The 25,285-nt window shown below is 41.3% G+C and overlaps 1 protein-coding gene across 5 annotated transcripts in view; it reads left to right on the top strand.

Annotated features, from left to right (window-relative positions):
- LOC129369608 (protein unc-13 homolog C) overlaps positions 1-25,285 on the top strand; it is a 128,614-nt gene that overhangs the window by 69,440 nt on the left and 33,889 nt on the right. For all 5 annotated transcript variants that reach the window (XM_055045125.1, XM_055045124.1, XM_055045122.1 and 2 more), the window contains 2 exons: positions 5,670-5,803; positions 9,942-10,027. In XM_055045125.1, coding sequence (XP_054901100.1) covers positions 5,670-5,803; positions 9,942-10,027 — 220 coding nt within the window. The remainder of the gene's footprint in view (positions 1-5,669; positions 5,804-9,941; positions 10,028-25,285) is intronic.

Genomic DNA, 25,285 nt, shown 5'->3' with positions numbered 1-25,285 from the left:
GGTAAACCCATTGTACTTGTCCCTCACAAAAATAGCTTAAAACGACTATGATGGATGGTAAAGGTCTAAATACTCACATTGCTACTCAATCAGAGAAAAAAAGGCTAAATATTATTTTCTTGTGTGTTTCGCTCATTTCGACAAGGCCCTGACAAAAAAAAAAGAAAGTTGTGGTTAAAATTATTTGATTAAATAATGTTTATTTGTTACAATGGGTGTACATACAAGCAGATATTTTACACCGACAGAGGACACATAAGAAGGGAAATATTTCAGCTCCACAAATAACAGCTTGGTGGTGGGGCTGTCGACTCCCGGCCTGATCTGTCTGCCCCAGCAGCAGCAGCAGAAACCCCAGCAGGTATGAAAGACGAAAAGAAAAAGTGCAATGAAGAAAACATATTTTGATGAGTTTGGAGCAATCCGTTCTTCTCAACCTCGTTTACTGAGCTACGTCTCCTGGATTCTTATTATTTTCTATATTTGCAGTCATTGATTTAATAGAAACTTTTTGTAACCTCTTTTTTGTTTTCAAAAAGTCATCCTTGTTTGAGAAACATGTATTTTATAATTACTAGCATGCTTTGAAAGACAACAGTTACATCTGGTTACATTTTATACTAAATTCATTTTGCAGGGCTTTTAAATGTTAAATACCACTGAAAAACGGCTTATTGGAACATCTGAATGCAGCTTTTAGCTCATGTTGCTCAGCCACAAAATGCTTTTCATCGCCTCGGCTTTCTGCTCTTTTGGTTTCACTTCAGACGGTCATCAGTCCAAACGCAGCGCCACCCAACCAGTTTTACGGCTTAATTCTTAAAAAGGAATAGCCTTCGCAATGACAGCGATAACGTCGTCTTAGGTTGCAAGAGGCTGGAGTCTCCTCAAAAGCTGAATAATACGCTTCCTCTGTTTAGAAAAGCCGAAAGGGGTTGTAAGCGATTATCAAACTTATGCGACAGACACTTGCGCTAATTACATTCTCATCTGCTGCCGTTTCACAGTAGAGAGACTCTCCATCAACGTTTTGCTGCGTAGATGAGAAAATAACACATCAGCCTCAACCTGCAGCGAGCGCTGACGATAAGTGATGATGGTCACATATACTAGGTAGCCCCTGACACGGCAGGGAAAACCCATTCCAGACCCCAATTCCCAAATCGCTAACTGTGACTGAGTGTGGCGACATGAGAGCAGAAGCTGGACTACAGGAAAGGGGGATCTAGTTTCAATCATACAGAAGAGAGAGGGCTTGACAAAAATGACAACAACAACAAGAATGGGAATGGAATCGGACAAGAGGAGCACATGCTTGTTTTTATCGAGTTCACCGACTTCTAAAGAGTCAAAATGACAGCGTATGCAACAGAGAAAAGAGGAAGAAAGGCACCATATACACTTCATAAGCTACCAGAGGCAGTTGGCTGGTGGATACGGAAAAGGGATCCACATTTCTTCCTACATTCTTAAAAAATGAATGAAAGAGAAAGACTTCTCTCATTAGAAAGTCTCTTTTTCCATTTTTAATCCTCCTGCAGTTTTTAGAGATGGGCTCATTTAGACCCTACAAGTTTCTTACTCTGTGCGCAGTCTGGCAGGCTCACGCTGACCCCGTGTGTGCTTAAACAAGTTTTTTTTTTGTTAGTGTGCGGTTTCGGAAGTTGACGGTCTGACGGGACAATCACCCCACTTCCCAGCTGTCCAACTGTGACATTTCCCACGCTCCTGGTGAGCGTTGGGCGAAAACCGCGGCAGGGTTAAAGAAAAAAAAACAAAACGTAAAATTCTACAAAGAAGTGTCAAGGAAACTGTAATGCGGTAGAGGAAACGAAGCTTCGTATCCCTGGCAAATTAATAAAACTGGAAATATACCATAAATTTAACTGGTTTACTGATTCAATATTGAGGGATAGTCGGACGTCACTGCAAGATAATTTCCAAGCCAGACTGTGTGGAAGTCCACCAAGAAAGAAGTGAAACTCTGGGTTTCCTTCAAACTCAGAGTTTCATTATCTATGGAACAACAACCAAAACAAGACCAAGTGTAACATACCTCTCTCTGATGTGAATTTGTACTTGAAATCTCTTTCAAGTACAAATTGAAATGGTCTTTAGTTGTTCATATTTGTAGGCTTTGTTATTACATGTACATGGCGATATATAAAAACAAAAAAAAAAAAACAGTGCTTAGCATAAAATTCAACACAACTACAGCTATATAAATCCAAGCAATACACATTTAATACATCAATAAGACAACTTGTAGGAGTTTCCGTTCTACACATTGCCGAAGCTCCTGGGAATTTGATTATACTCTGTGAGACCAACCTTTAATCAGAAATTCAATATTCCTTGACACATTGGTAGAATCGATCAGAAGCTCGATGTATGCTAATGCCGAATCTTCCCAATCCAGGAGCCTGAACAAGCAAAGCAATCATTTTAAATTGCTATGTGCGCAACAGAGGAGTTATGTACAAGGACCGTTTTGACGACACTACCCACCAAAGTATGGAAATTTAGCTGTAGACTCAATGCTGCGTTTTTTTGCCTCCTACCATAAGTGCAATTGGAGGTGGTGTGTTCTTGGCTGTATAAAGACAGCAGGCCACTCAATCACCCCTGACAATGTATGTGGGCTTGCCGCAAGTGAATACCAATGAGGAAAGGGACTCTACTGCACATTTTAGTGGGACGTACATTCTGTTCCATTTAAAGGGGATAACACGACCTTCAGTGTCCTTTCTGTATGCATATCATTAGACTAAGACGCTCTCACACACGAGCAAAGACTCTCACCTCCTGCAGAGACAGTATTTTGCTTTCTTTCCCCTAATCACATGGGATGGAAACCAAAATTATGGTTTACAGCTCTCTAACCTAACCACCTGTTATTTATCACTAGTTTGTTTTTGTACTTGTTTAAAAGGGACAGTGCACATTACTTAGCGCTTCAGTCCACTGTGTAAATATAGGAATAAGTGCTCATTTCGGTATGCGTTCTCTGGCAGTTCAAAGGTACAAAACGTAAAAAAAATCTATAGAAATAATAATAATAAAAAAAATCTGAACTTAATTTAAAAAAAAAGAAAAATAAAAGCTATCTTGAAAAATTCCAAACAAGGAAGTAAGTAAGTGTGTTTGTTGCACATGATCTACAAAGACTGACTTTGGAAATTGATTGATTCTGGTTAACTGCATTTTGGGTGGTAAGTCATTACATTTGTATTCCCTCCTTCTATAGTTTTGTAATTTCTGACGACCGCCATATGCGTGCATATTCATGAAGGCGCCTGGTGTGCTGGTTGATTTTGCGGACGGAATCTTGTTTTGCGCGTTGCTTGTAGATCCGGTTTGCATGTGCTGTCAAGTTTGCACCTCTTTTTGTACGTGCAAACCTTTGAAAGCGCCGAGACAAAGTGAATATATCATTCTTACATGGTTGCTACTACAGTTTTTGTGTGGACAACATGTCCTCTCTAAACAACATGCATTTATCAAACCTTATAAAATGCTAACAGTCCTTTTTTCATCCATTTTTACAATGGCTTCCACAATTTTTACCTCTAAATTCTTTGCTAAATTGTGTTTGGGTCAAACGTTCAACACAAGCTATCGTGGGTCCTCTTGATGTTGTGACAAGATGATGTCATTGTCATCTTGATTCAGGAAAGAAAAAAACAAAACAGGAAAATACAATTGTTGATAAATAAAACTTAGATGAATTTGATTCTTTGTGATTCAAGAGGTAATTTGAATATATTTCGTTTTAATAGAATATCGTGTATAGAAACAAGACAACACATCCAGGATCCATCTGAAGGGTTTACTCTTAAAAGTCCAAATGGTCTATAAATTGTATGTGCTCCAACTGGTTTGTGCAAGTGCATAAAGTGCACAGATGTACTGAAGGATTCTGTACGGTGTGCAGAATTAATTTTGCAAACCAGTACCTGTGTTTTCTGCACAGAGTGGACTTGTCCTTCTCTCATATGCAACCTGCTTATGGCAGATTGAGTGACTGGGATGGTTACCTTGTAATTGGGGAGCAGTGCAGCCATACACAGTGTGGGGGTAACAGATGGCCGTGCCAGTGAGCGGTTTTGGATTTGACACCTTTCACTGTAACGTTGGAAGAGAGATTTCCGCAACAGGCTGTGACAAAACATCCACACGTACAAATACAGCATCAGTGAAAATGCATTTAACGTTCAATAAGGAAGTTATAATAAGAAGATTTCAGAGTTTATTGACTTGACAGCATGCCATGTCAAGGACTGCATCAGAATGCATTATGTCACCTTTAATGTGACGTCGCTGTCTCATTTTACTTATTTGTTTTATTATCTACAATAACTTTCTCTGCACAGTGTGCATTCCAGTGTTCTACCATTTCCCCCGGGTGGTCAGATGATCGTGAGCCCAATTATTCAGAAAGCAGGTCAGGCTGTCAGCTTCACTTCTCGTTGGATGCATTCAGCAGGCCAAACTGAGTGAAACTGCATCACTCTATAAAGACAGAATAATGGTATTACTGCGTGGCTGCTGTTATAGTTAAGTCTGTCACATGAACTCTGTCTCAGATTTGCATCTTACATGGGATGTGAAACTTGTTGCAGTTATGTGTAGAAATTTTCTCTGAAAATCATCTGGCCACCGAATTGCTAGTTTCAGATGCATTGTGAGGCGATTGCGGAATTTTATGTTCCCATAGCATCATGAAATGAAAGGCATACATGTATTAGCATAATTGGGATATAACATATTGCTTTCTGTTAAGCCAGATAAGCTTACTAAACGCTAAATTACTAAATAGAGAGACATAACAGGTTTTTTGTTGCTATGCAACCTTTCATGGTATAACTCATATGTCACTCGGTGAAGCGTTTAAAATCAACTTCTGTCATAAGATCATCTTCATAAACTTTGTTCCTTTGACCATGAGAGAAATACAGTCTATTTCTACTTTCATATATTATATTTTTTGGGTCACAGAGTTTCCCACAGTGTGCTGTAAGCCTGGCGGGTCACCAGGCTTCACTTGTTCCCTCACCAGGCCAAGCATTGCTATTTCTCATTTCAAGTTTTATATATATTTGCCTTTTTGAAGACTTTAAAGTTGGTGTTTAGATATTAATAATGTTTCCCAATTACACATAATTAGTTATATTTTCAAATTTCCTGTCAACTTCAAACACCTTTCCTCTGGACTTTGCAAGTTTTCTGGGGGAAACCCTGGGTCCATGTCCTTAGGTTAAACCAGTAAGTGTCTGCAATGGGTCAAAAAGCAAGATGCAAAGATCACAGTAGGAAAAATACATTCAGGAATCCTACAATTCAAATATTGTCCGTTTTTGTATTTCTCCCAACTAATTTTATATGAATAATGAATCCAATTCATCTGGGAACGTCAAATCAAGCCTGATGATCCCATCTCAATGTTTCTCATTATCACTGATGTCAGACTTTCTGCACACCAACTTCCTTTGACCCAATTTTTTTTTTGTTTTAGCAATTTGCATATGAATGTCAAGTATCAGATACATGTGCACGCCCTGCAAAACACTGCAATTACCCATGCAATTTCATTCTTTGTCTCTTTGCTAATTCGGTGCTCAGTGAAGCACTGCCTCACTCTTTCTTTATCTAAATTTCCTTCTCCACAGAGCCGGAAACAGGAGCTTCCCAGAGAGGAGCAGGGTCCGTCTATAAAGAACCTGGACTTCTGGCCAAAACTCATCACTCTTATGGTATCTGTAATCGATGAGGACCGCACAGCCTACACACCAGTCATTAATCAGTATGTACTTCTTCATTTTATTTTGCTTGACTTTTTTACTTTTCTTCTCCTTGCCAAGGCATCTAGTTATTGATTAGTATTGTATTTAATCAAACATGTGTTCAGGCTGCATTCAGGCCGATACTATTAATGATGATCTTATTTGGGATTAAACACCTTTGTCAATTTCACCTGAGATCTGCTGAATACTTCCTAATTGAAGAAAGTATATAAAAATTTATAAGTTGGTAAACTATTGACAAACACGTCGATAAATTTTACCACATATGTCCGATTTTTTTAATAATATAATTAGTAAACTAAAAACTGAAAACTAAAAACTAAAAAAATACAAGTAGACCTGTCACAATAACACGTTTTACTGGCCAATGCATTGCCCCAGAAGTTATTGCGATATGCGATAATATTGTTGTGAGAGCATTTTCAAGTAACATAATGCTGATGTCACAATGACGCAACAAAGAATTGTCAAAGATCAATAAACTTTCATTTCTAATGAACATTTGTCACTGGACCTGTCAAAATAAATAAACAAAACAACAGGAAGAACAAATAAAATGAATTATGTACAAAGCTGAAGTCTTTATGTACAAAACTGTTCTTCATAAAATGGGCTAGTCGAAACCAACGAACCAGACGGAAGGATTTTGTCGTTTTGAGTAAAAAGAGAGCGAGAAAAGCTATAAATAATGCAAAGGGAAATGATTGAATTTCTTGTAATTTATAATGCCATTAATTGATTTATTGCTTATTGCAACGAGCCTCGTGCACAAACTGTATATATTATTTCCATCAAACAATGTTCTGTGGGGAAAACCTGCATTCTGACATCCGTATGGATGTCACTGCCGCAGTTGTCACCTGCAACGTATGACAGGAAAGAAATCCGCTTTAAGAAATCTGAGCCAATCCCACGGACCGTGTGCCACTCCGATACCAACCTGATGGGATATGATTGTGTCTGCGGGAAAATGGGTTCAGTCCACAGAGACCGAGCCTCGTAAACCGCCGGGCCAAAAGGAGCCCGTGTTAATATCCTGCCTCTATCAGACGCTTTATTACACCTCGCTTGTGATCGTGGTTAATTCTCCAACTGTTTGCGATGTGTTTTGGTGGCGACAGACTCAGTACTGGGTCGGTTGTTAAAATGTGATGGCTGATGGTCGTGCGGTATTACCGGGTTGATGAAACGTGGCCAACAAGTGCGTTTCTCTTATTAGCTGGTTTCCAGTCACTGCCTTTTTTCAGAGCTGAACTATTCCTCTACAGATTTGATCCCATCCCATTATCGGTTTTAGAACTATAATAAAAGAAGATGTAAAAACAGTAGTAAAAACTGCCCAGCCTTCCTGAGCATTCGTTAATTATTTACATTTGGAGCAGAGTTGAAGTCGCACCGTGTGTGTGAGAGAGAGCAGTTGCTGTAAAACAGGGTTTCACTGGTAGAGATGAAATGACCCCAGTGTTTTGAGAGTTTTGCCTGTCGTGTTTGTGATTGTCAAAGCATTTCCAGATGCAACATGTTTCATGGCAGACCTTTATCTGTGCAAATCCATCTTTGTTCTGAATCAGCCACAAATCTCTTCACGCTTCAGTTTTCATTAAATGTCTCATGTTTTCATACCTTGTCATACGGCACTACACTATCTGATGATTTTCCTTTCTTTTCCCCATATTGCTTGAAACCTGTGGCCTGCTTAATAATGTGGAACATCCTTCTTAAGTGGATTTCCTTTAATTGAGCTCACCAGACAAACTAATCAACCGGCTCTCTGAAATTAATTACAATGATTCAAAGAGCCCTGACACACAATACCATCTATACATTTAATAGCACAACAAAAAATTGAATCTTTATGACACTTAAATGTTCTTACACTTTATGCAGACAAGTTAGTTTTGCTGCTAATTATTTAACCTCTGATTCTTTATCATACATAGAACAAAACTTCATGCTGCGATATTAATTGTGAGTCTGACCTGGTAGCAGGCATGCGTTGTGCCGTCGCTCACTAATTGCAAACCATGTTCCATTTTCCAGGTCAGGCCAGCTGATCGCCGGTCAGGCCCCATCAAGCTATAAATCATCATATTCAGGTCACCAGCTGATTTCTCAGGGCAACTCTAAAAATAATCTTATTAAGACCACAGTGAGCCTCTGTGTTATTTATTAAAACAGGAGGGAGGCGGGGGGCTAAAAAATGTTTCCTGTTGCAGGGAAAAAGGCTGGTCCTATTCATCTGGTTTGGTGTAACATGATAAACAATTTACATGGCTTGGGAAAAAACCACCCCAAAAAAACGCATTAAAATGTAGCATGTTTGTGTCCCTCGTACACATACGCAGCGCCACACTTTTTTTTTTTTTTTTCGTTTCCTTCTTCTCGCTGATTTACGATGCTTATTAGGCCTTTGTTTATGCCTTGAGCTTTCCTCTCCTATACCAGCTAATGACAGCTTTGCAATATTCATGCTCAATGTCTCTGCCTTTTTTTTTTTGGTTAAGCTGAAGAGTGACACTGAGTGTGATGTTTTCCTGTTTTGTTTTTTTTCCTGTTTTTTTCTTCCACAAACTTGCGAGTGGACTTGTTACCTTTAAATAATAGGCTCTGCTGCCAGAGGGAAATGGCTGTCAGTCTCTTGCTCTCTGCTGAGAATATTTATGTGGGAACAAAGCCGCTGGAAATTTGAGGCAGTAAAATGATCCGCAGAATTGATCTCATGATAGGAAATATAAAACAGAATGCTGTAGTTGTTTTTCAAAGTTAAAAGGAGAAGAAGAAGAAGGAGAAGAAGAAGAAGAAGCAGGATGCCGGGACGTTCGGAGAAAAAAAAAGAAATATCCTTGCAGATAATGCTTCTCTCCAGCAAAAAGTAAATTGTGAAGCAATCCCAAACATGTGCACAGACTGCAGATTCATATTCATTTTCACTATAAAGCGTTTTCATCACATGCTTCAGCCAAAATACGCCCAATTGGGTGCATGACGAGACTGAAGAATAATGTCTGAAAGGAGAAAGGTTTTCGAAATGGTAGCGGAAGAACAACAGCAACAGTGACTGGCAAAAGTAAACCAAAATTGTTTCTATTTTGTTTCATTAGACGCTCAGACTTTATGAAGTGTGTTGGGATTTTAAGCGGTAGCCTATAAAACTGCAACTCATGATTGGCAAGTAGAAGAAAGTTAACTCAGATTTAATTGTTTTTACCAGTAATATTTGTCATTGTGGCATGTTTGTATGTTTAGTATCCCTGAATCAATAAACCCGAGTCAATAATTCAACCACAACTACACCTGTGGAAATGCTTTGAATAATTCCTCTCGAGGTCTTCAAATATTAAAAGGTGCCATAACCCGGTTGTAGATCAGAACGCATATGTGCAGCACAGTTTTCAGACCGTTGTTTGAACAAACAATGACGTTTGAAGATCGTGTGTTTACAGTGACGGAATGTGAAAAATCTCAAGGATGCTTAAAGGCACTTTATGTTGACTGTAAAAAACTAAAAATGGAAAATCTAATTTACGGTGAAATTCTGGCAGCTGCAGTTGCCAGAATTTTACTGCATTTCTGCATTTATTTTACCATAAATGTTCCAGTCTACATTTTTGTCTCCAGATGACCTCTACTCGATGATTAATCTTGCAGGAGGATTTTTGTTCCTTTTTGGCGGGGGGAGGCGTTTCGTTTGCGGTACGACACAACATGGTCGCCATAAAAAAGTGAAATATTTCCAGATAAAATCCCCATCTTTGGGTCTGGCTGGGTCATCCATAAATGTCCTCCCGTCGCTTCGCGAAGCCACGGATAATTAAACCGACGACGTGTCGCGTTCGAGCTTTGACTGGAAATCCATACACATTCAAAACAGATTACTTGCCAATTAGGCTGCCGCCGTCTCTGTCTCTCCCTCAGAGCCTTGATGTTTCCTCCCGCACTTTCTCTTACGCCCAGCCGTTTCTTTCCCATTTACCCATCAGCTCGACCAAAAATTTTGGGGAGAAAGCACACTGAGAGACAGAGCGACCAAATCCGTTTCCACATCTGCTAAGATAGCTGCTGGAAAGTCAGAGGAAGGGGAGAACGTCAGCGTCTTGGAAGCATGAGGCTGATTGGAGTTTCTCTCGATCCCCACAGGTTTCCGCAGGAATTGAACGCGGGGAAAATCAGCGCCGAGATCATGTGGAGCCTGTTTGCACAGGATATGAAGTACGCGATGGAAGGTCAGTAAATCTGTCAATCCGTTATCAGGCGTGTGTTTCTGATGGAGCGAAAGAATCAGATAAAAGAGCTCAGCCGAATGGATGTTGGTCAGGAGTGTGTTGTGTCAGCTAATTAGCAGCTTTACTGCCGTCTCATTTCACTCAACCCTGCTACGGTTTGAATGTGCCACTCTGCTGTGTTCCCTTAATTGTCTGGTGCTGAGAAGTGTTTCTTTTTCTTGGCGTTGTCCTGCATGCGGTCAGCTTTACTGCCTATCTAGATTACACTTCCCCCTACTTATCGACCCCTGCGGAGGAAAAAGGAAACTTCTTTAAATCAAGACAAACAGTTTGATCAAAGGCACAGCAAAAAACTGATCAGATGCTCTGCTTTGTTTTTCTGTTGTTGTTGTTGTTTCCCTTCCTGTGTATTTTTGTGCCTGTGTAGCAAGTAAAAGAAAAAAAAGAAGAATCCACAAAGAAGGGACATGATGTGTGAGATTTGTGTTGTTCACTTCGACCCGTGACAAGAGGGTGGATATTCGAAGCTCCAGCGGGCGACAGCAGGCCGGTATCGATGGGTCACGAGGTTTAAAATCTGAAAAGGCGTGACAGAAACGCAGCAGCCGCTGCAAGCAGGTTCCCCTTGCATTGCCCTGCGTGTCGATGGATATTAAATGCACTGTAAAATGTTGAAACTTTTTCTTTCTCGCCTTCTGAGAGGAAATTGGACTCAGCAATTTCTGTTTTAGGTCAGTCCAACATCATTTCTATTTGCCTAATTCAAGAGGAAACAGAGAAAATTTTAGGTTTTCTTTTCTCCAATGTTGGGAAGTGTACATAAACTGATATTTTTATGCATTTTGCCGAGATAAAGTCACAGCTTTGTGATCTTTCATGTCTTAAGCACACTGTATCTTCAGTCAACATCTCACACACACTGCTTGCGTGTGTGTGTGTACAGTCTGTGTAAACACTACTTTGTTTCGGCCGTCGCCATTTAATACCATATTCGCCTTACATAAAATCCACTTTTTTTATACGCCTCGCTCTCATAAGCTTTGAAAGTTAAGTATTGATTTTGTTTTAATGTCTCCATCCCAAAGAGAGCAGGGAATCAAACGCTAAATCTCAAATTGCTTTCCTGCTATGAGAGAGAGAGAGAGGGCGTTTCTCTTTTTGTCCCGAGTGTCGACTTTAATCCCTGACTCCTATTTTTTTATTTTACTTTTTTTTTTTCCAAACCCTACCTCCCAGAAGTCGTTTGCCTCCTGAGTTCGGTCTTTTAAGTTGCTCGCTGAATGTAAGTTTGTAGTATTTAACATGCAGCGCGGAGGTGGAAGGCTGAGCAGATTTATTAGGACTTGGGCTGCGAATGAATGTTAAAAAGGTTTTTATCAATTGCAGGTAGAAGACCGATTCTTCTGTATGAACTGCTGGGGTAATATTTGTGAAACTGGAATAGTCACTTTATGCTTATGAGCTTCAACGTGTGATGAATTTGCCATCAACCGTGGCTGTCGACATGAATTTTGTGACTTCAAGAAAGACCGAGAATTCACCTGGAAACTCCATTTTGAAAATCTTAATGTGGCCGAAGTCAATTTAAATCCATATTTACGTCTCGAGTGACTAACAACTGGGTCACTTTGCCAATTATTTTGTTCTGGTTGGCTTTCACTGACAACACTCACAGTAAAATTTAACCTTCATGGCAGGTTAAGACTGCTTCTTGGTTTAACAATTCATTCATTATTGTGCTAGAAAACCTGGCGTTACCGCGATGACGTTTCACCCTGACCATCAACCGAAGCGCACTCACGTGATTCTTTGTTTCTCTTGGTCACAGATCTAACATGGTTTCTGCACCTCAATCATCAGTTTTTGTCCTGCTGTGTAGGTGGAGCCGCTGTCTGTGTGAGCAGCTTAGCATGCCGTTCTGAGGAATCTTTCAATTTCTACGTGGTATTTGCAGGAGTCATGCTCGGTAAATCTAAAATCTGGCTCATTTTTTTCGACTGATCATTGTGAGGAGAGATGAGCCAGACCTTGAACCAGTTCTTTCCAATGTCCTTGTGGAACAAAGAGACTAAAAAGCAGTTTCTACCCAAGAGCTAAAACCTTATCATCATTTATTTATTTCTCCTTAACATCTCAGTTGTTTGTGTTTCTACTAATGTTTTATGTTTATTGAGCTTTACTTAATATCAATTATTAGACTTGCCTCGTAGGGTTCCCACTTTTTGGTGCTTTCTTTCATATACGACAGTAAAAGAAATTCTGATTCCAGTTGGAGACCCAAATCAGAAGCATCAAGTTTTGTTTTTACAAATCTGTTCTCCTGTTCTTAATCGTACGATCCTAAATATAATGTAAAAAGAATGCCTCAGCATCATCTTGGAATATTTATGCTTTTTTTTTTTTTAAAGTCAACCAGCCTATGCACAATTTGGAGACGTGTGCTCCACTCTACGGGGTGCCTTGCACATACTCTGACGTCTCTTTGCAGTTGGCCCCGTTGTTGAACAGTGATTATTAGAATAGATTTATGATTTGCTCAAAATTAATTTAACTGTAATGTCCGTAGCGGCCGTGCTGCCCAGTGTGTTTAATCAATTTACTTTGATTGCTGCCAGCCTAGTGTGAGCTTGATGAGGTTGTATCCTTGGTAGGAGGCCAGCGCAGCTAATCGCCACAGACAAGCTGCTGCTAACAGACTCCTCCGCGCCTAGGAACAGCGTGTTCCAAGCCATGATGGCGCCACAGTAATAAACCCCCACAAAGTCGCAGCAGATGTTGTGTGCATGCAGAAAACAGCAGGGGAACTCGCATTGTCAAGGCAGTGAGCCGTTAATGCACCCCGAAGACTTCACGATTCTGCAGAGAACCTTAATGTTCCGGCGGACTTTTAATGTCGTGCTGACATCTTTGTCAGGCAGGAACGGGAGCTGAAAAGCACAGAAACCGCGTTGCTTTTCGGAAAAGCAAAACAGAGTCGACGATTCGTGGATTTGGTTGTGTTTGATTCTGGGTCTGGAAGACGTTCTGACAATTTAACTCATATTTTCTTCGTCGTGGCGTGTCGCCCTCCGACACGCCATCTTTGCCGGACAGAGAGCGTGACATTCGATGCCTTTATGGGTGCGTAGTGGAAGTGGCGGGAGCAGATCTTGCGGTGAGCGTTGATGTTCTTCGAATTGCTCTTTAAACCGCCAGGAAATGATTAGCAGAACCAAACAACCTGCTTGTGGTCGGTGCTCTGCTAAGTTCTCTGCCTCGAACTACAGCGTTGCAACGTTTACATGTCGAGACGGCAAGTGAGATGCTTATCGACCGCCGTGTTTTCTCTTAAGGTTTTAAATGTAATTTGCTTCAGGTTAGAACAAGAGGGCAGGATTCAGAATGCAGATTACCTTCTTTTGCGTGTAATTTATGTGTTTTCTGAACTCCAAAATCGGTCTGTGGGAATATTTTAGAGCACTTCTGGCTCCCTCTGCTGTCAAGCTTTATGAAGACGCTGATTTCCTCTTTGCAGTAGGACCTGGCACCTGCCTGCACAGCTGATAATACCAAGACCTGCTGTGACGCCCATGTCATACTGTAAAACACATGTCAGCAGGTAAACAGTTCAGTCGAAAAACAAGTGTGATCCATTAGGTTTTATGTAAACATACAGCTCTGAAAAACATAAAAAAGCACTCAAGTTTCTCTGATTGTACTCTTTCTAGACATGTATTGAGCAAAATGAACGTTTATTCTTATTATCAGATAACTTCTTTCCTGATTACATTGGTGCCATACTTCACAGCGTTGGTGTCACTCGTGCTGTTATTTCTGTGGTTCATTTCATTCTTCTTGCAGATTTTTTGATCTGTACACCTACTGAGCACTCTGCGCATGTTGCTATTGAACCTCGTGTCGTTGAGCCTTTGGATGTGCTTTTGAGCTCCCGCGGCCCAGCTTTCAGAGCATTTTCAGCAAACGAAGCCTGATTGGACTTCTGACTCTGATTTAAAAACACCACCACCTCCTCCGATTTACTCGTTGAAGCAGCGCAGTGGAACAATTCCAAATTGCGGCATGACGTCTGCGGGAAGTGTCACTTCTCTTTGCAGCCGGGGATCATTGTAGAAATTACAGTAAATCGGTGACGAATAACACAGAGAGGGTAGTTTTATTTGTTTTTTTATCTTTTCTCCCAATGCATGTCTGAGTCAGGGCAGGAGAACATGTGACCACATGAAGTGTCTCTGGCTGCTGTCACGGCAGGTTTACGTTGTGTGCGTTTGCGTGTATGTGCAAATGTGCGATTTGCCCTGAGGGTGTCCGCGTTACAAAATGAGATAAGAATCATAGATGCACTCAGTCACATATACCCTCCCTCTCGCTCCTCGAGCCCCGACTCCTCTTTCCCTGCTTGGCCTCCTCTTGCCTCCACTTGTCATTGCCGCGGCGCGCGCCCACAGTGACACGTGCCAGGAGGAAGACATGACTGTCATGTTCCTCTGAGGAGCACTTTGTCTGAATTACTGCTCATTTCTGGTTCATTATGCCTGGCTCGTTGTACTTTCGGCTTTTGATTTGTTGGTTGCAGGGCTGCGCGTGTCTGAAGGACAGTTTGACGTCTCGCAAGCTCCGACGTGACGCGGCCGCAGACGCGCATGCTCCGAATTGTATCATTGGCTGCGCTGTGAAGGTCTTTAAAAACAACACAAAAAACCCCAAATGGACATAAAATGTCTTGCCTAATTGAGAGCAGGTTCAATGTTCAGAGGAAATAATGTGGCAGATTGTGATGCAGGTTCAAAGTATGGGAAGCAAAATAGAAACACTGATCTCGACAATTATTACAAATAAAAATATACATTGGGAAATTATTTTTTTTCCAACTTACTGTTTAAAACAGAGATCCACTCAGATTGGAGAAATGTGTCCGTGCTTTCAGGTGCCAGCTTGAAGATGAGCTGCAGAAATCTGGAATTTCGATATTCCGAGTCTTGCCGCAGACTCTCAGTTGGAACGAGATCTGAACTTCGGCTTCTTCCTCTGCAAGACACTGAGTGTTTTAGTTTAGGTGCGACACGTCGTCTTTGGTTTCGCTTCTGTTCGGAGAAGTTTGGAACTTTGGAACTTAAAATAACTCTGACGCAGGGAAGCTGTTTGTGCAAAGACGCAGGCAGCAGACAGAGAGCGGGGCGTCTCCACGGGAACCTCTAATCAGACGCAGCAGGAACACGGGTTTCCCACAGATTTAGGGGATGTTGCTCCAACATAATGAAACAGAATTGCTCTACATAAAAGGACAGCGGAAACAAAACCTCGAGGATGGCTCTGTTGTGTTTGTAATCTCTGCAGTGTGTTGCCTCTTCGCCTGTTGATCTGATGACCAAAATCGGAAGAACGTTTCGTTGATCTTCTCTGACCAATGATTGGCAGATCAGATGTTGTTCTGCTCAGTTTCAATTGATTTTGACCTCTTAGGTTGACGGAATAAGACTTAAAGATACGCGGTCTGGACGGGTCTGGGAAACATTCCCTTAGCTTCATACACAAACCGACTGCGGCTGCCAGACACGGACACAACCCTGACCAAACCATTTATTTTCTGGCCAGTCAGAGGGATTTTATTTTGGCCAATGGTAACTTTCTTGACAATACCTTGACCTCCCATGGATGTCTGAGTTTGTAGATCTTCTTTATTTAACCCCTTTGTTCTGACGACCCTCTTGGAATCGGTGCAATTTGCTCCAAACTTGGGGCGAGAGTTTCAAGCTAGCGTTAATCACTGAGTTGTCAGCATTTTGGCTCTTGTTTGGCCCATTAAATTCAATTCAGAAATACTTTAATGAGCCTAAAAGGGAAATTAAATGTTGTTGTCGCTCATATTAATTCAAGAGTTTTCAAATTGGATTTGATTTCTTTCTTTTTTTATTTTTTTAAAACTTTTTTTTCATTTAAAAGCTATTCATTGTTTGGAATTGCTTTAAATGATTATAATTTCTGACACTTATTTATGTGTTTTCCTCTCGCCTGTCAACCTTTCAATCAAAGGCTGCTGCTTTTCCAAATAACACCTGGAAACAAACCATTTTACTCACATTTTCAGAGAGAAGTATCCGCTGCCTTTTTTATAGTACCCTACAAATATTTACCGTGAATAAATATAATCTGTGTCAATCACAGCGACTCATGTGGTTAATGACATTCGACTGATATTATTTTTTTTAAACAAAACTGCATGACTGATGAAATTCTTAAATGTCTCCATGTGAATAAAGAGCAAAAATATAAGAGTAATTATTCTTCTGACCTTTTTTTTATACATCTAAACTACATTCATTCACAAATCGGTTTCTTTCACATTTGTACCTCAGATGATATAATAAGATGCCGGTAAAGGTGGACGTTTTGGTTCACTCCCACATGAATAAATGTGCAGAGTTGCCTATTTGAGTGACAACCTGGGAAGTCTCTCACAAGTGTCCCCTCTCACTGCAGACGGGTGTTGCGTTTTGCATGCAAGCCAAACATATATTTACGGTAAACATGTGAAACGCGTATAAATCGGGCTCGTTCGTGTCTGGCTGCGAGCGTTGCTCTGTGTCTTTCGCATTAAGAGAAATGGGAAAGAAAAAAAAGAAAAAAACTCACAGTGACCCGTTTACATAACAGGGCACACAAGACTGTCAGAGCGGCTGACAGAGAGCCTCAAGGAGGTGGGCTGGAATGGTCCTGCTTTGTTCCTCTGTAGGCATGTTTGTCTCCGCATTTGTTCAAGCGTTCAGTTCTACATGAATGAATGGGAATGCAAAAAAAAGGGAAAATGTGTGTACGTGTGTGCCGTGCGTGCACGCAAGCTCGCGAATCACCTAATGAAGTCTTTGATGCATCCTCTGCTTCCTGCTCCGAGGCCTTTCGAGCCGGCGCCGACGCAGAAATGGGTGCTGCTAATTTTAGAATCTCTTGAATGTGTGACGGGATGTGCAAACGAGAGAGGTAAGACAGGAAGACAAAAAAGAAAAAAAAAAACCCAAAGAGGATTTATCGGCGACGGAGTGATGGGTCTTTATCAGAGCTTATTCCGTCGTTCGTTCAGCCACAGCGTCATGGAGGGTGTTTGCCGGAGGAACCGAAACGCTGGAGAAAAAGAGGCGGTATGGAGGAACAGAGATTAATGTAAAGAAACCGGGAAAGCTTGCAGGACTTTCTTTTTTAGGAAAACAGATTGGGAACCAGGAAGGACCAACAAAAAACAAGATGTTGAAATACAGAGGACTGAAGAGCGACTGAAAAACCAAGTGAGTCTAATAAGGGGAATGCTAAGCAGCTGAAAGAAAGTGGTAAACATGGTAACTGAGAATACACTCAGAAAGAGCCAAGTTAAATACAAAGTGTATTCAAACTGAAGGGGAAGAAACTAGTGGAGAAAGAGAGAGGGAAACTAGTGGGATACAGGTAACTTTCACCATCTTTTCTACACATTTATTACTGAACTGCTTCACTGCCAAGTCTTTCAGGAAGTGCCTATTAAATCACAGTCAGAGTAACACTTTAAACATAAAGAAAACAAAATAGAAAAGCAAATAGGACTGGATGAGAATACAAGTTTATTTTGCCACCATGCAGTAAGAATGATTGTAAGCATGGTAGGAAAACAAATCAAAAGCGCATCTCTAAAGCGGGCATGGTGGAGAACTGCGACATTGTGTCTGCTTGCATTTGTTTTGTACTCTGAAATCAGATTTTGCTGTCAGACGTTAAACGATAATTCGCCTGAAGTTAAAATTGTGTTGGGGAAACTGGGACCAAATTCCAACAAGGTTTGATATCCAACACAACTGCTTCACATATATTTAGGTAAAAAATTAAAAGTGAAAATAGAATATCTACACTTATACTTGTGAATATGCTGCATGTGTATGTAACTAGACAGAATTAGCTGGAAAGAGAAACAAAATCGAATAGTTGGCACCAGAAAAACGAGTAAATGCCTCCAGCATTCCCAACACAAGTTGAACGCAGTTAAAGAAATGTTCCTTAACGATACGTAATTTTTGTGCCATTCATTATTATTGGGGCGATTTAAAATTGTGCATTCACAAGGTTGATTGACGTCGCTAAGCCCCTCCTCCCAGATCTGATTGGTTGTTTTTCACCGGGAGCCTTGTGTTTAGCAGCACAGGGAGCAGATCGGTCTTTTCACCGATCTGTCTCATATTACACTGTCAAGACATTTAACAAACACACACACACACACACACACACACACACACACATATATATATGAACATTTATTTAAAAAAAATAAAAGTTACAGTCAGCGGCTGTAAGATATTTTATACATATGAACCAGGGACGGCGACAGTTTTGAGTGGTACCACGTTTCTCGACAGATTAAAGTCTCAATTCTTCTTGGAAGTTTCCTCAACGAGAAGACAAGTGGCGGCAGAAGTGTTTTACCGTACACAGTGTATATCCTCTCTGGGGCATGTCATTAAAGCAGCAGCTCTTCAGCAGCCCATTAACTCATCCTCGCACACCGGGTAGCGCCTCACTCCACCGAGTATTTTTTTGTGATTGAATATCAATAATGTAACTGAGCGGTGGCAGATTTGTGTCTGCGGAAACCAGTTCTTCCAGGGCCGGGCTTTGGTTTTAATGCGCCACTTCTTTGTGCTGAAGCCAGTACGTCAGCGGAGTTTATGAAGCTCTGATGTGTCGTTTAAGCCTTGCAGGTGCCACAGTTGGGTCGCTCCTAGAGAGTTCATTAATTCTTCATAGAGCTTTCCGGTAAATCTAATAAATGTCTGTCAATCTGCTGAGGAAAAAACATAAAATAAAAAGACAGGCTTTATAAAATGTGCCTCTTTATAACCTCATTGTTAATGAAAATAACTAATCCATTTGTCACACGTCTCTTTTTTTTTTTTGCCTTACCGTTAGCGACTCTCACGTTTGCTTACTCCTGGATTCATTCTGCTTCTGTTGAGCCCCATCCCCTCGCGATGGCGCTAAGGTGGAACCACGTGACAGAACTGGGCCAGACACTAAAGATGAATGAATCATGTCACAGAGGAAACCTGGGACTCTTTTCGCCCAAATCCTTTACCTTCAGCAAATCCGTCCAACCTGAAGCCCCCCCCGTAAACGTCGTCATCGGGCGGTAATTGTCGAACGGGAGAGCCACGGTGGCGTCACAGTTCATCACGTTATCCACGGCGTTCAAACCAACGAGGCAGAGAGTGAGCGAGCGTCCCCCCTGTGAGCCGGTCGGCCCCCCGGGGGGCCGCCTCACACAAGATGACATCCTCTCCAGGGATCTCAAGCCCACTCGTCCCCCAGGACAGCCCGCGGAGTTTAGCACCGACAACACACTCGCATGCATCAGTCTGTGAGCGGGCAGATTTAAGCTTTCATGCCTCAAAACGCACATACCGGAAGAGACAGAGGGTTCAGATTTAGCAAAAAACTAAAAAAAAGGTGATTTCAATGCAGTCTTACTGTACTGTTTCATCATGCACAGTTCTGGTCATTTCCATACACTCATCCTTACACTCATCCTTGATAACATTGATGTCATGTTGGAAATAAATAAACCTTTTATTATGGCTTTGTGCTTCTTTCTCTCTTTCTTTCTTTTTATTTCTTACTTTCTTTCTCTCTCTCTTTCTTTCTTTACATTTTTGTAAGAATGGTTTCATGAGGGCACATATAATTCACACATATATACCGCTGGAAAAATAAAGAGACCGCACACTTGTTTTCTTTTGATTGTTTGAGGTGTGAAAGCGCTTTCCCGTTTCCTGCAAATACATACTAGATTTTTGCTTGGGACTGAATTTTTTTACAGAGCTATATGTAAATATATTACAGAGCAGTAATCATTTTTTTCTGAAGTGCGACTTAAGTAATAAAAACTTGAAGCTGCAGAATGTAACTGTGATCATTAAAAAAAAGTATTTATTTTATTACACATTTATGTCGTGACAGTTTGGTATGAGACAAATATTGCTCCTCCTTGTGCTTCCAGGCTAACTAGAAACAACCAATCAAAGTCAGGAGGTGGGACTAAGCGCTGTCGATCACAATCTTATGTGATGCTGCTCATTCCCCTTTGCTCTCTCCTACTTCAGCAGATCCTGTCATGAATGCTCAGGCTAGTTAGCATAGCCACCAATAACAATAGAGAATCGTTGGAATAGTTTTGCCTTATGTGAAAAGAAGAGTGATTGTGTTACGTGGTGCTGTTTTTCCTTTTTAATTTATTTATTAATACACGTTTAATGTTGCGTTGACAACAGGCAGCTGGTGAAAGGCAGAGATCTGAAAACAAAATTGAGTTTGGTTCTGAATTATCACCATCTGCATGCAGACTCTGCACCACTTTGTCTTCCCGTGAGATTTTGCATCATTTATGTCTTGCAGTGAGCACGAATGATAAAACACATTTCAAGGCAAACGCAAGCGCCGGCAGCTTTAAGTCACGCACACATTAAAACATGCACAAACGTGGTGCTTTGCAATTTCTTTCAATCTTTCTCTTTTTTTTTTTTTTTTTTGTGACGGTTTATGTGAAACCACCAGGCAATCTGTGGAACCTGGATTTGCATAAATCAGCGCCAAACTTCTCATTAATATGAATGGAATAGCTTCCTAAAATTACAGCTTCCCAAAGACAAACACCTTCTCCTGCAGAGTTGACTGCGGTCCAGGAGCCACGGTTCATCAATGATCGCCGAATAAATGCATGTTTACTTCGAGGTCATTTGGAAACCATGGAAATGTCAATATCATTTGAAATGGTAATTTGAGACGTTAGCACTTCCCTACTTTCGTGGCGAAGTCAGCCAGTTGCAGTGCGTCCTGTGGTAGTATTTAAAAAAAAAGAAAAGTAAAAAAAAAAAAAAACGCTCTCTCGGATCTCGTTTCATCAGGTCTCTCCTTATTCAACAGTCGCATTTGGCCAAGTGAAAAAAAAATCAAATCTTAGTATTTACTTTCAGAATATGCCAAGAGCCAGTCTCTGTCTCCGTTTTTTGGCAAAATAAAATCATCTTTTCTTTTTTTTTTTTTGCTCCTATACTAAAGCATTTTGAAATACAACAACTTCAATTGACAGATTGTTTGTTTGCGAAGGCTCATGACTCCTTTCGGCCGATCGTTTTCGAACATGGAGAACCCTCGTCCGCCTCCCCGGTCCTTAACGCCAAGGAGGCAATTTGGACTGGGAGACAAAAGACAGAAATGCTTTAGAATTTGAGTTAGCTTTACATTAAAAATGCATCATCTCCAGAAGTTGAACATGTCAGCACTTCATGAATCCTTTCCAAGCAAGTGTTGGAACAAATTTGACTTCAAAGGGGAAGCATTATGTGTTTTATGGCATCATCAAGAAACCGTTGCCTTCAACTGTTGTAAAAATGCTGCATAATATTAAATATGACTGAAAAAGAAATTCGACTTTGTGATGTAACACCTCAAATTAAAAACTCCTGCGCTTTCTCAAACTCCACCTTCAGGAAGTGGCCACAACGTGGCTCTTCTAAAAACCCTCTAATAATGTTTTTTCTCAAAAAGTTAGCTTGTACAATGAGCTTTGCACACCCGCAGCTCCAACACGTTTGCTAATCGCTGCTGGCTAGTCTGAAGGAGCTGAGTGGGGGAGACTGGTGCTTGGTGAGGAAGCCGCAGCTCAGAGGAGGAGCTTTGTCCTTGGAGGCGGTGCTTGGTCCTACCCAGGGGTTTATTATTGTTTTGCAGCTGAATGGTTGCCACTGGAAATTCAAGGGTTTCTCAAACATGCATGAAAGAATCAAAGCGACAGTCCAGATACGTTTTTGAGGAGGGAATAACGTTAGAACATAATGTAAAGCTCAAAAATGTTTTGCACAGTGCTGCCACTTTCATCTCATTCACAAGGAAACAATGGAAATCATCGACTCCACTGGACCTCTGCAGGAGACTTATTGTGTCTGATTATCAGCAGATCTTTTATGTTCTGTACCTTTGCAAGGTGGAGCCTGTATTTAGCGGGATTTGTCTCTCCAGCACATTCTGCAGATCACAAATCTGGAAGACAAGTCAACACCTCAGACTGTTGTGGTCCAGAAAGCGGTCCTTGACCATTCCTTTCTTTCTCCCATGGCTAATTAGCCTGCTGAAAAATAATCCGCAGCCACCGGATGCTACCTGCGTTCATCAAAGTGTGATCGCTTAGCTTTCTGACACATGTCAAAATGCCATTCTTGTTATGACCAGACCAAAAGCGCAGCACCCTGATTGGTCTGTGCAACCTCGTGTGAAACAGAGCACACTGTTTTTTTTTATTCTGACACTTCTCTGTCAGAACCAGCAGTAATTTCTTCAGTGGTTGGAATTAGAAAAGCAGGCAGCACCGAACAAAACATGTGCTGATCTCTAATTTTCTCTCTCCCACCTGACCTCCGTGTGCTTCCTTCGCTTTAGGTGAGAGAATAAGGGTGTGTGAAGTCACAGCTCACTGCAGAAAGGTTGACAAAGTGTGTCGCCTTGTGTGCGCCCACGTACGTGTGTGTGTGTGTGTGTGTTCCTAATCTGTGCATACAAAGCTAGCAATGCCTGTGTGCTGGTTTAGATATTAAAGTGAGGCAGCCACAGTGGATTCTTCGCTGCATTGCACATTTTCTGCAGCCGAATGAGCGCACGTCCTTTCCACCGAAACAATCTGGGCTCATATTCACAAGGTTTAGGCCACCTGCTCCCTCACTGACACACACTGAACCTGTGAATCCAGGTGAGACCTCGGCAATCTCAACCCACAGGTCTGCCTCTGCTACGAGGGTTAGGCGCTGATGGGAGCAGCAACGTTTACTTTTAAGAAGGTGAATTCACAGTGAACGACGTCACTCAAGTGTTACCTTTTTACAATATGCAGATTGCGTCTAATCTTCTAGGTTTTGTTCAAATTTGCTTGACTTGTATTGTTCTTGTCTTTTTTGATTCGACAGATTCAGACAGATTCGATCCACTCGTCCAGTACTGTGACTGCCAGAGAAGCAAATCTATTGTTTTCCAGCCAGTCGACATTAAGTCATTAGTATCAGATCCTGGACACAATCTGGTAGGGTTAGGGTTAGGGTTTGGTGCTGACATGTGACGTGGTTCCACCTTCAGTAGATCCATTTGGAGATTTTCCAGGATATTCCTCGAGGAGGAGCTCAAACCTGGCTGTAGAAATTATGCATCCATTTTTTGGCTTTGGCCAGAACATCCACCGAGAGGATATTTCAGTATTTTACTTCTGTAGCCTTTACCTCAGCAAAACAAAGTAAAAAAACAAACAAACAAAAAAAAAAAGATAACTAATGTAATGGTTGGTTCATAATCATCTTCATTTTTGGTGGGTAAAAGTGTTGCGCTGCACCTTTTGACTGAATTGAGATACAAGTACATCAATGAATACGCATGTGTAAATATTTTTCTTTTTGAGCTCCGGGTGACAGGCCGCTATTCATCACTGTAAGCACCGAAGCACTTATCGGGATTAGGCAACGCCAGCCGAGGCGCCAGGCTCCGGATTCAAACGAGGCTTTGATGTTGGTGCGGATGCGTGTTCGGGGTTTATGAACTCTATCAGTGTTTGTGAAATTGCTGCCTTTATTTCTGCTAAATCAAACAGGCGGAGTCGTAATGGCGGAGCGCTAAATTACACTTTGCGCCGTCTGAATTAGTAAACGTCCAAGGCTTATAATTTGACCTTTTTTGTATTTACATTTTGATCCGGGCAAAAACTGCAGCACACACTCTACCGGAAAATATTGCCGCCTGCATTTGGAACAAAATGCTGCCTGTGCGTAAATGTGAAAGAAGGAGCTGTGCAACACGGTGAAATAAGATGAGGGGGGAGGTGAGTTACCCTGCAGATTGAGGCTGGAGGAATGTTGACCCGCCTTGGGTAAACGCAGAGATTAGGACATTTGTCATTCACCTCATCAGTGCATTATGGAAATCATCGCCTGTTATTGCTGTTTGCAGACATGAAGAGGCGATGTCCTTATGTGCCCACAAGAAAGCCTTGGTCAGGCATTCTCCTGCATTCTGTTATGTGATACAGAGAGTCTTCATCTGCAGTAATTTAAAACCGAAACGTTCTGCCTAATCGTCTGTTTCCTCAACGTAGGCTTGACAAATGGCGCGAAGTTTTAAACCTTGGCCTAACTCTGAGTGGCAAGTTGCTAGAGTGCATTTTCCTTACTTTTTTTTTTTTAGATCAGACCACGAAGTGTGGAGTTTCTTTTTCCTTACTCTGAGGAACAGGTTCTGACATAATATATACTCTTAATGGCTGCAGTTCAGGAAACCTAAAATGTACCTTCTTATTCACGTATGTGAAAAAAAGGAATTCATATTTAGCATGCGGAGGGCAAATAAGACACGTTTCTTCCTGTTTTTGGTCACAATTATTGGGGAAATGAAGATGCAGCTGCATCCATGAAGGCAGGTGATAAACTAAGCCTCCAGAAACTGAAAATGCAGCGGGTTGAACCGGAGCCAGTGTGTGGCACAGAGATTATGTGCTAAAAATCAAACCTCATAGTATGCTGTTGCATTGTCTGCTGTCACACCGCTTTAAATGTCACCACCTTATCACCGTCCTCTCTGCTTTGTTTGTATTGAAAGTGTTTGCTTGGACTGGGTTTTGTCTGGGGCGTTGGGACAAAGGTGTTCGATATTTAGGCGAATCTCAATTTTACAGAATTCACCTTTTTAATTCTTGTTTTTGCCCTTTACCTTCCATGTCTGTCTGAAATAAAATCCCAATGATAATAGAGTACTGCAGCTGTAACTGGACCAAATCCGACAAAGTCAGAGCGATTGCTTTTTCAAGGTCTTCCAAGAGGAGAAATGGAAACTTCTCAATAGAGACAGCGATACAGCTTACCTGGGGCGCTTCGTCAGATAACGGCATGAGAAGAAAATGTCTTACCTCTCGCAAAGACCCTGTTAACAATAAAACTTACAGCAATGGAATTCAGTGCTACATCAAACCAGCAGGATTTTGTATTATTTAAGTGCTGAAAGCATTTACATTACGGCTCTGCTTTTGTGTGCCCTCGCTTTACAGAATGGATAATTCCCCTTTGGCTTAAGCTGTGATTCATATTCAGAGTGCCTCATGGTGTGAGTCCCTCTCTTTAATTTCTATTTAGTTTCTTTAAAATGCCGTATTTTCAATCAAACTGCTGGCGTTTTGTTTCAAAGCTTCCTGCTGATCTGAGGATAGTTGCCCTCTCTTTTTAT

This window comes from Poeciliopsis prolifica, unplaced genomic scaffold, assembly GCF_027474105.1.
Source record: "Poeciliopsis prolifica strain line A6 unplaced genomic scaffold, Auburn_PproV2 SCAFFOLD021, whole genome shotgun sequence".
NCBI lineage: Eukaryota > Metazoa > Chordata > Actinopteri > Cyprinodontiformes > Poeciliidae > Poeciliopsis > Poeciliopsis prolifica.
The sequence above is the reverse complement of the archived record's forward strand: the minus strand, read 5'-3'. Positions and strand labels throughout refer to the sequence as shown.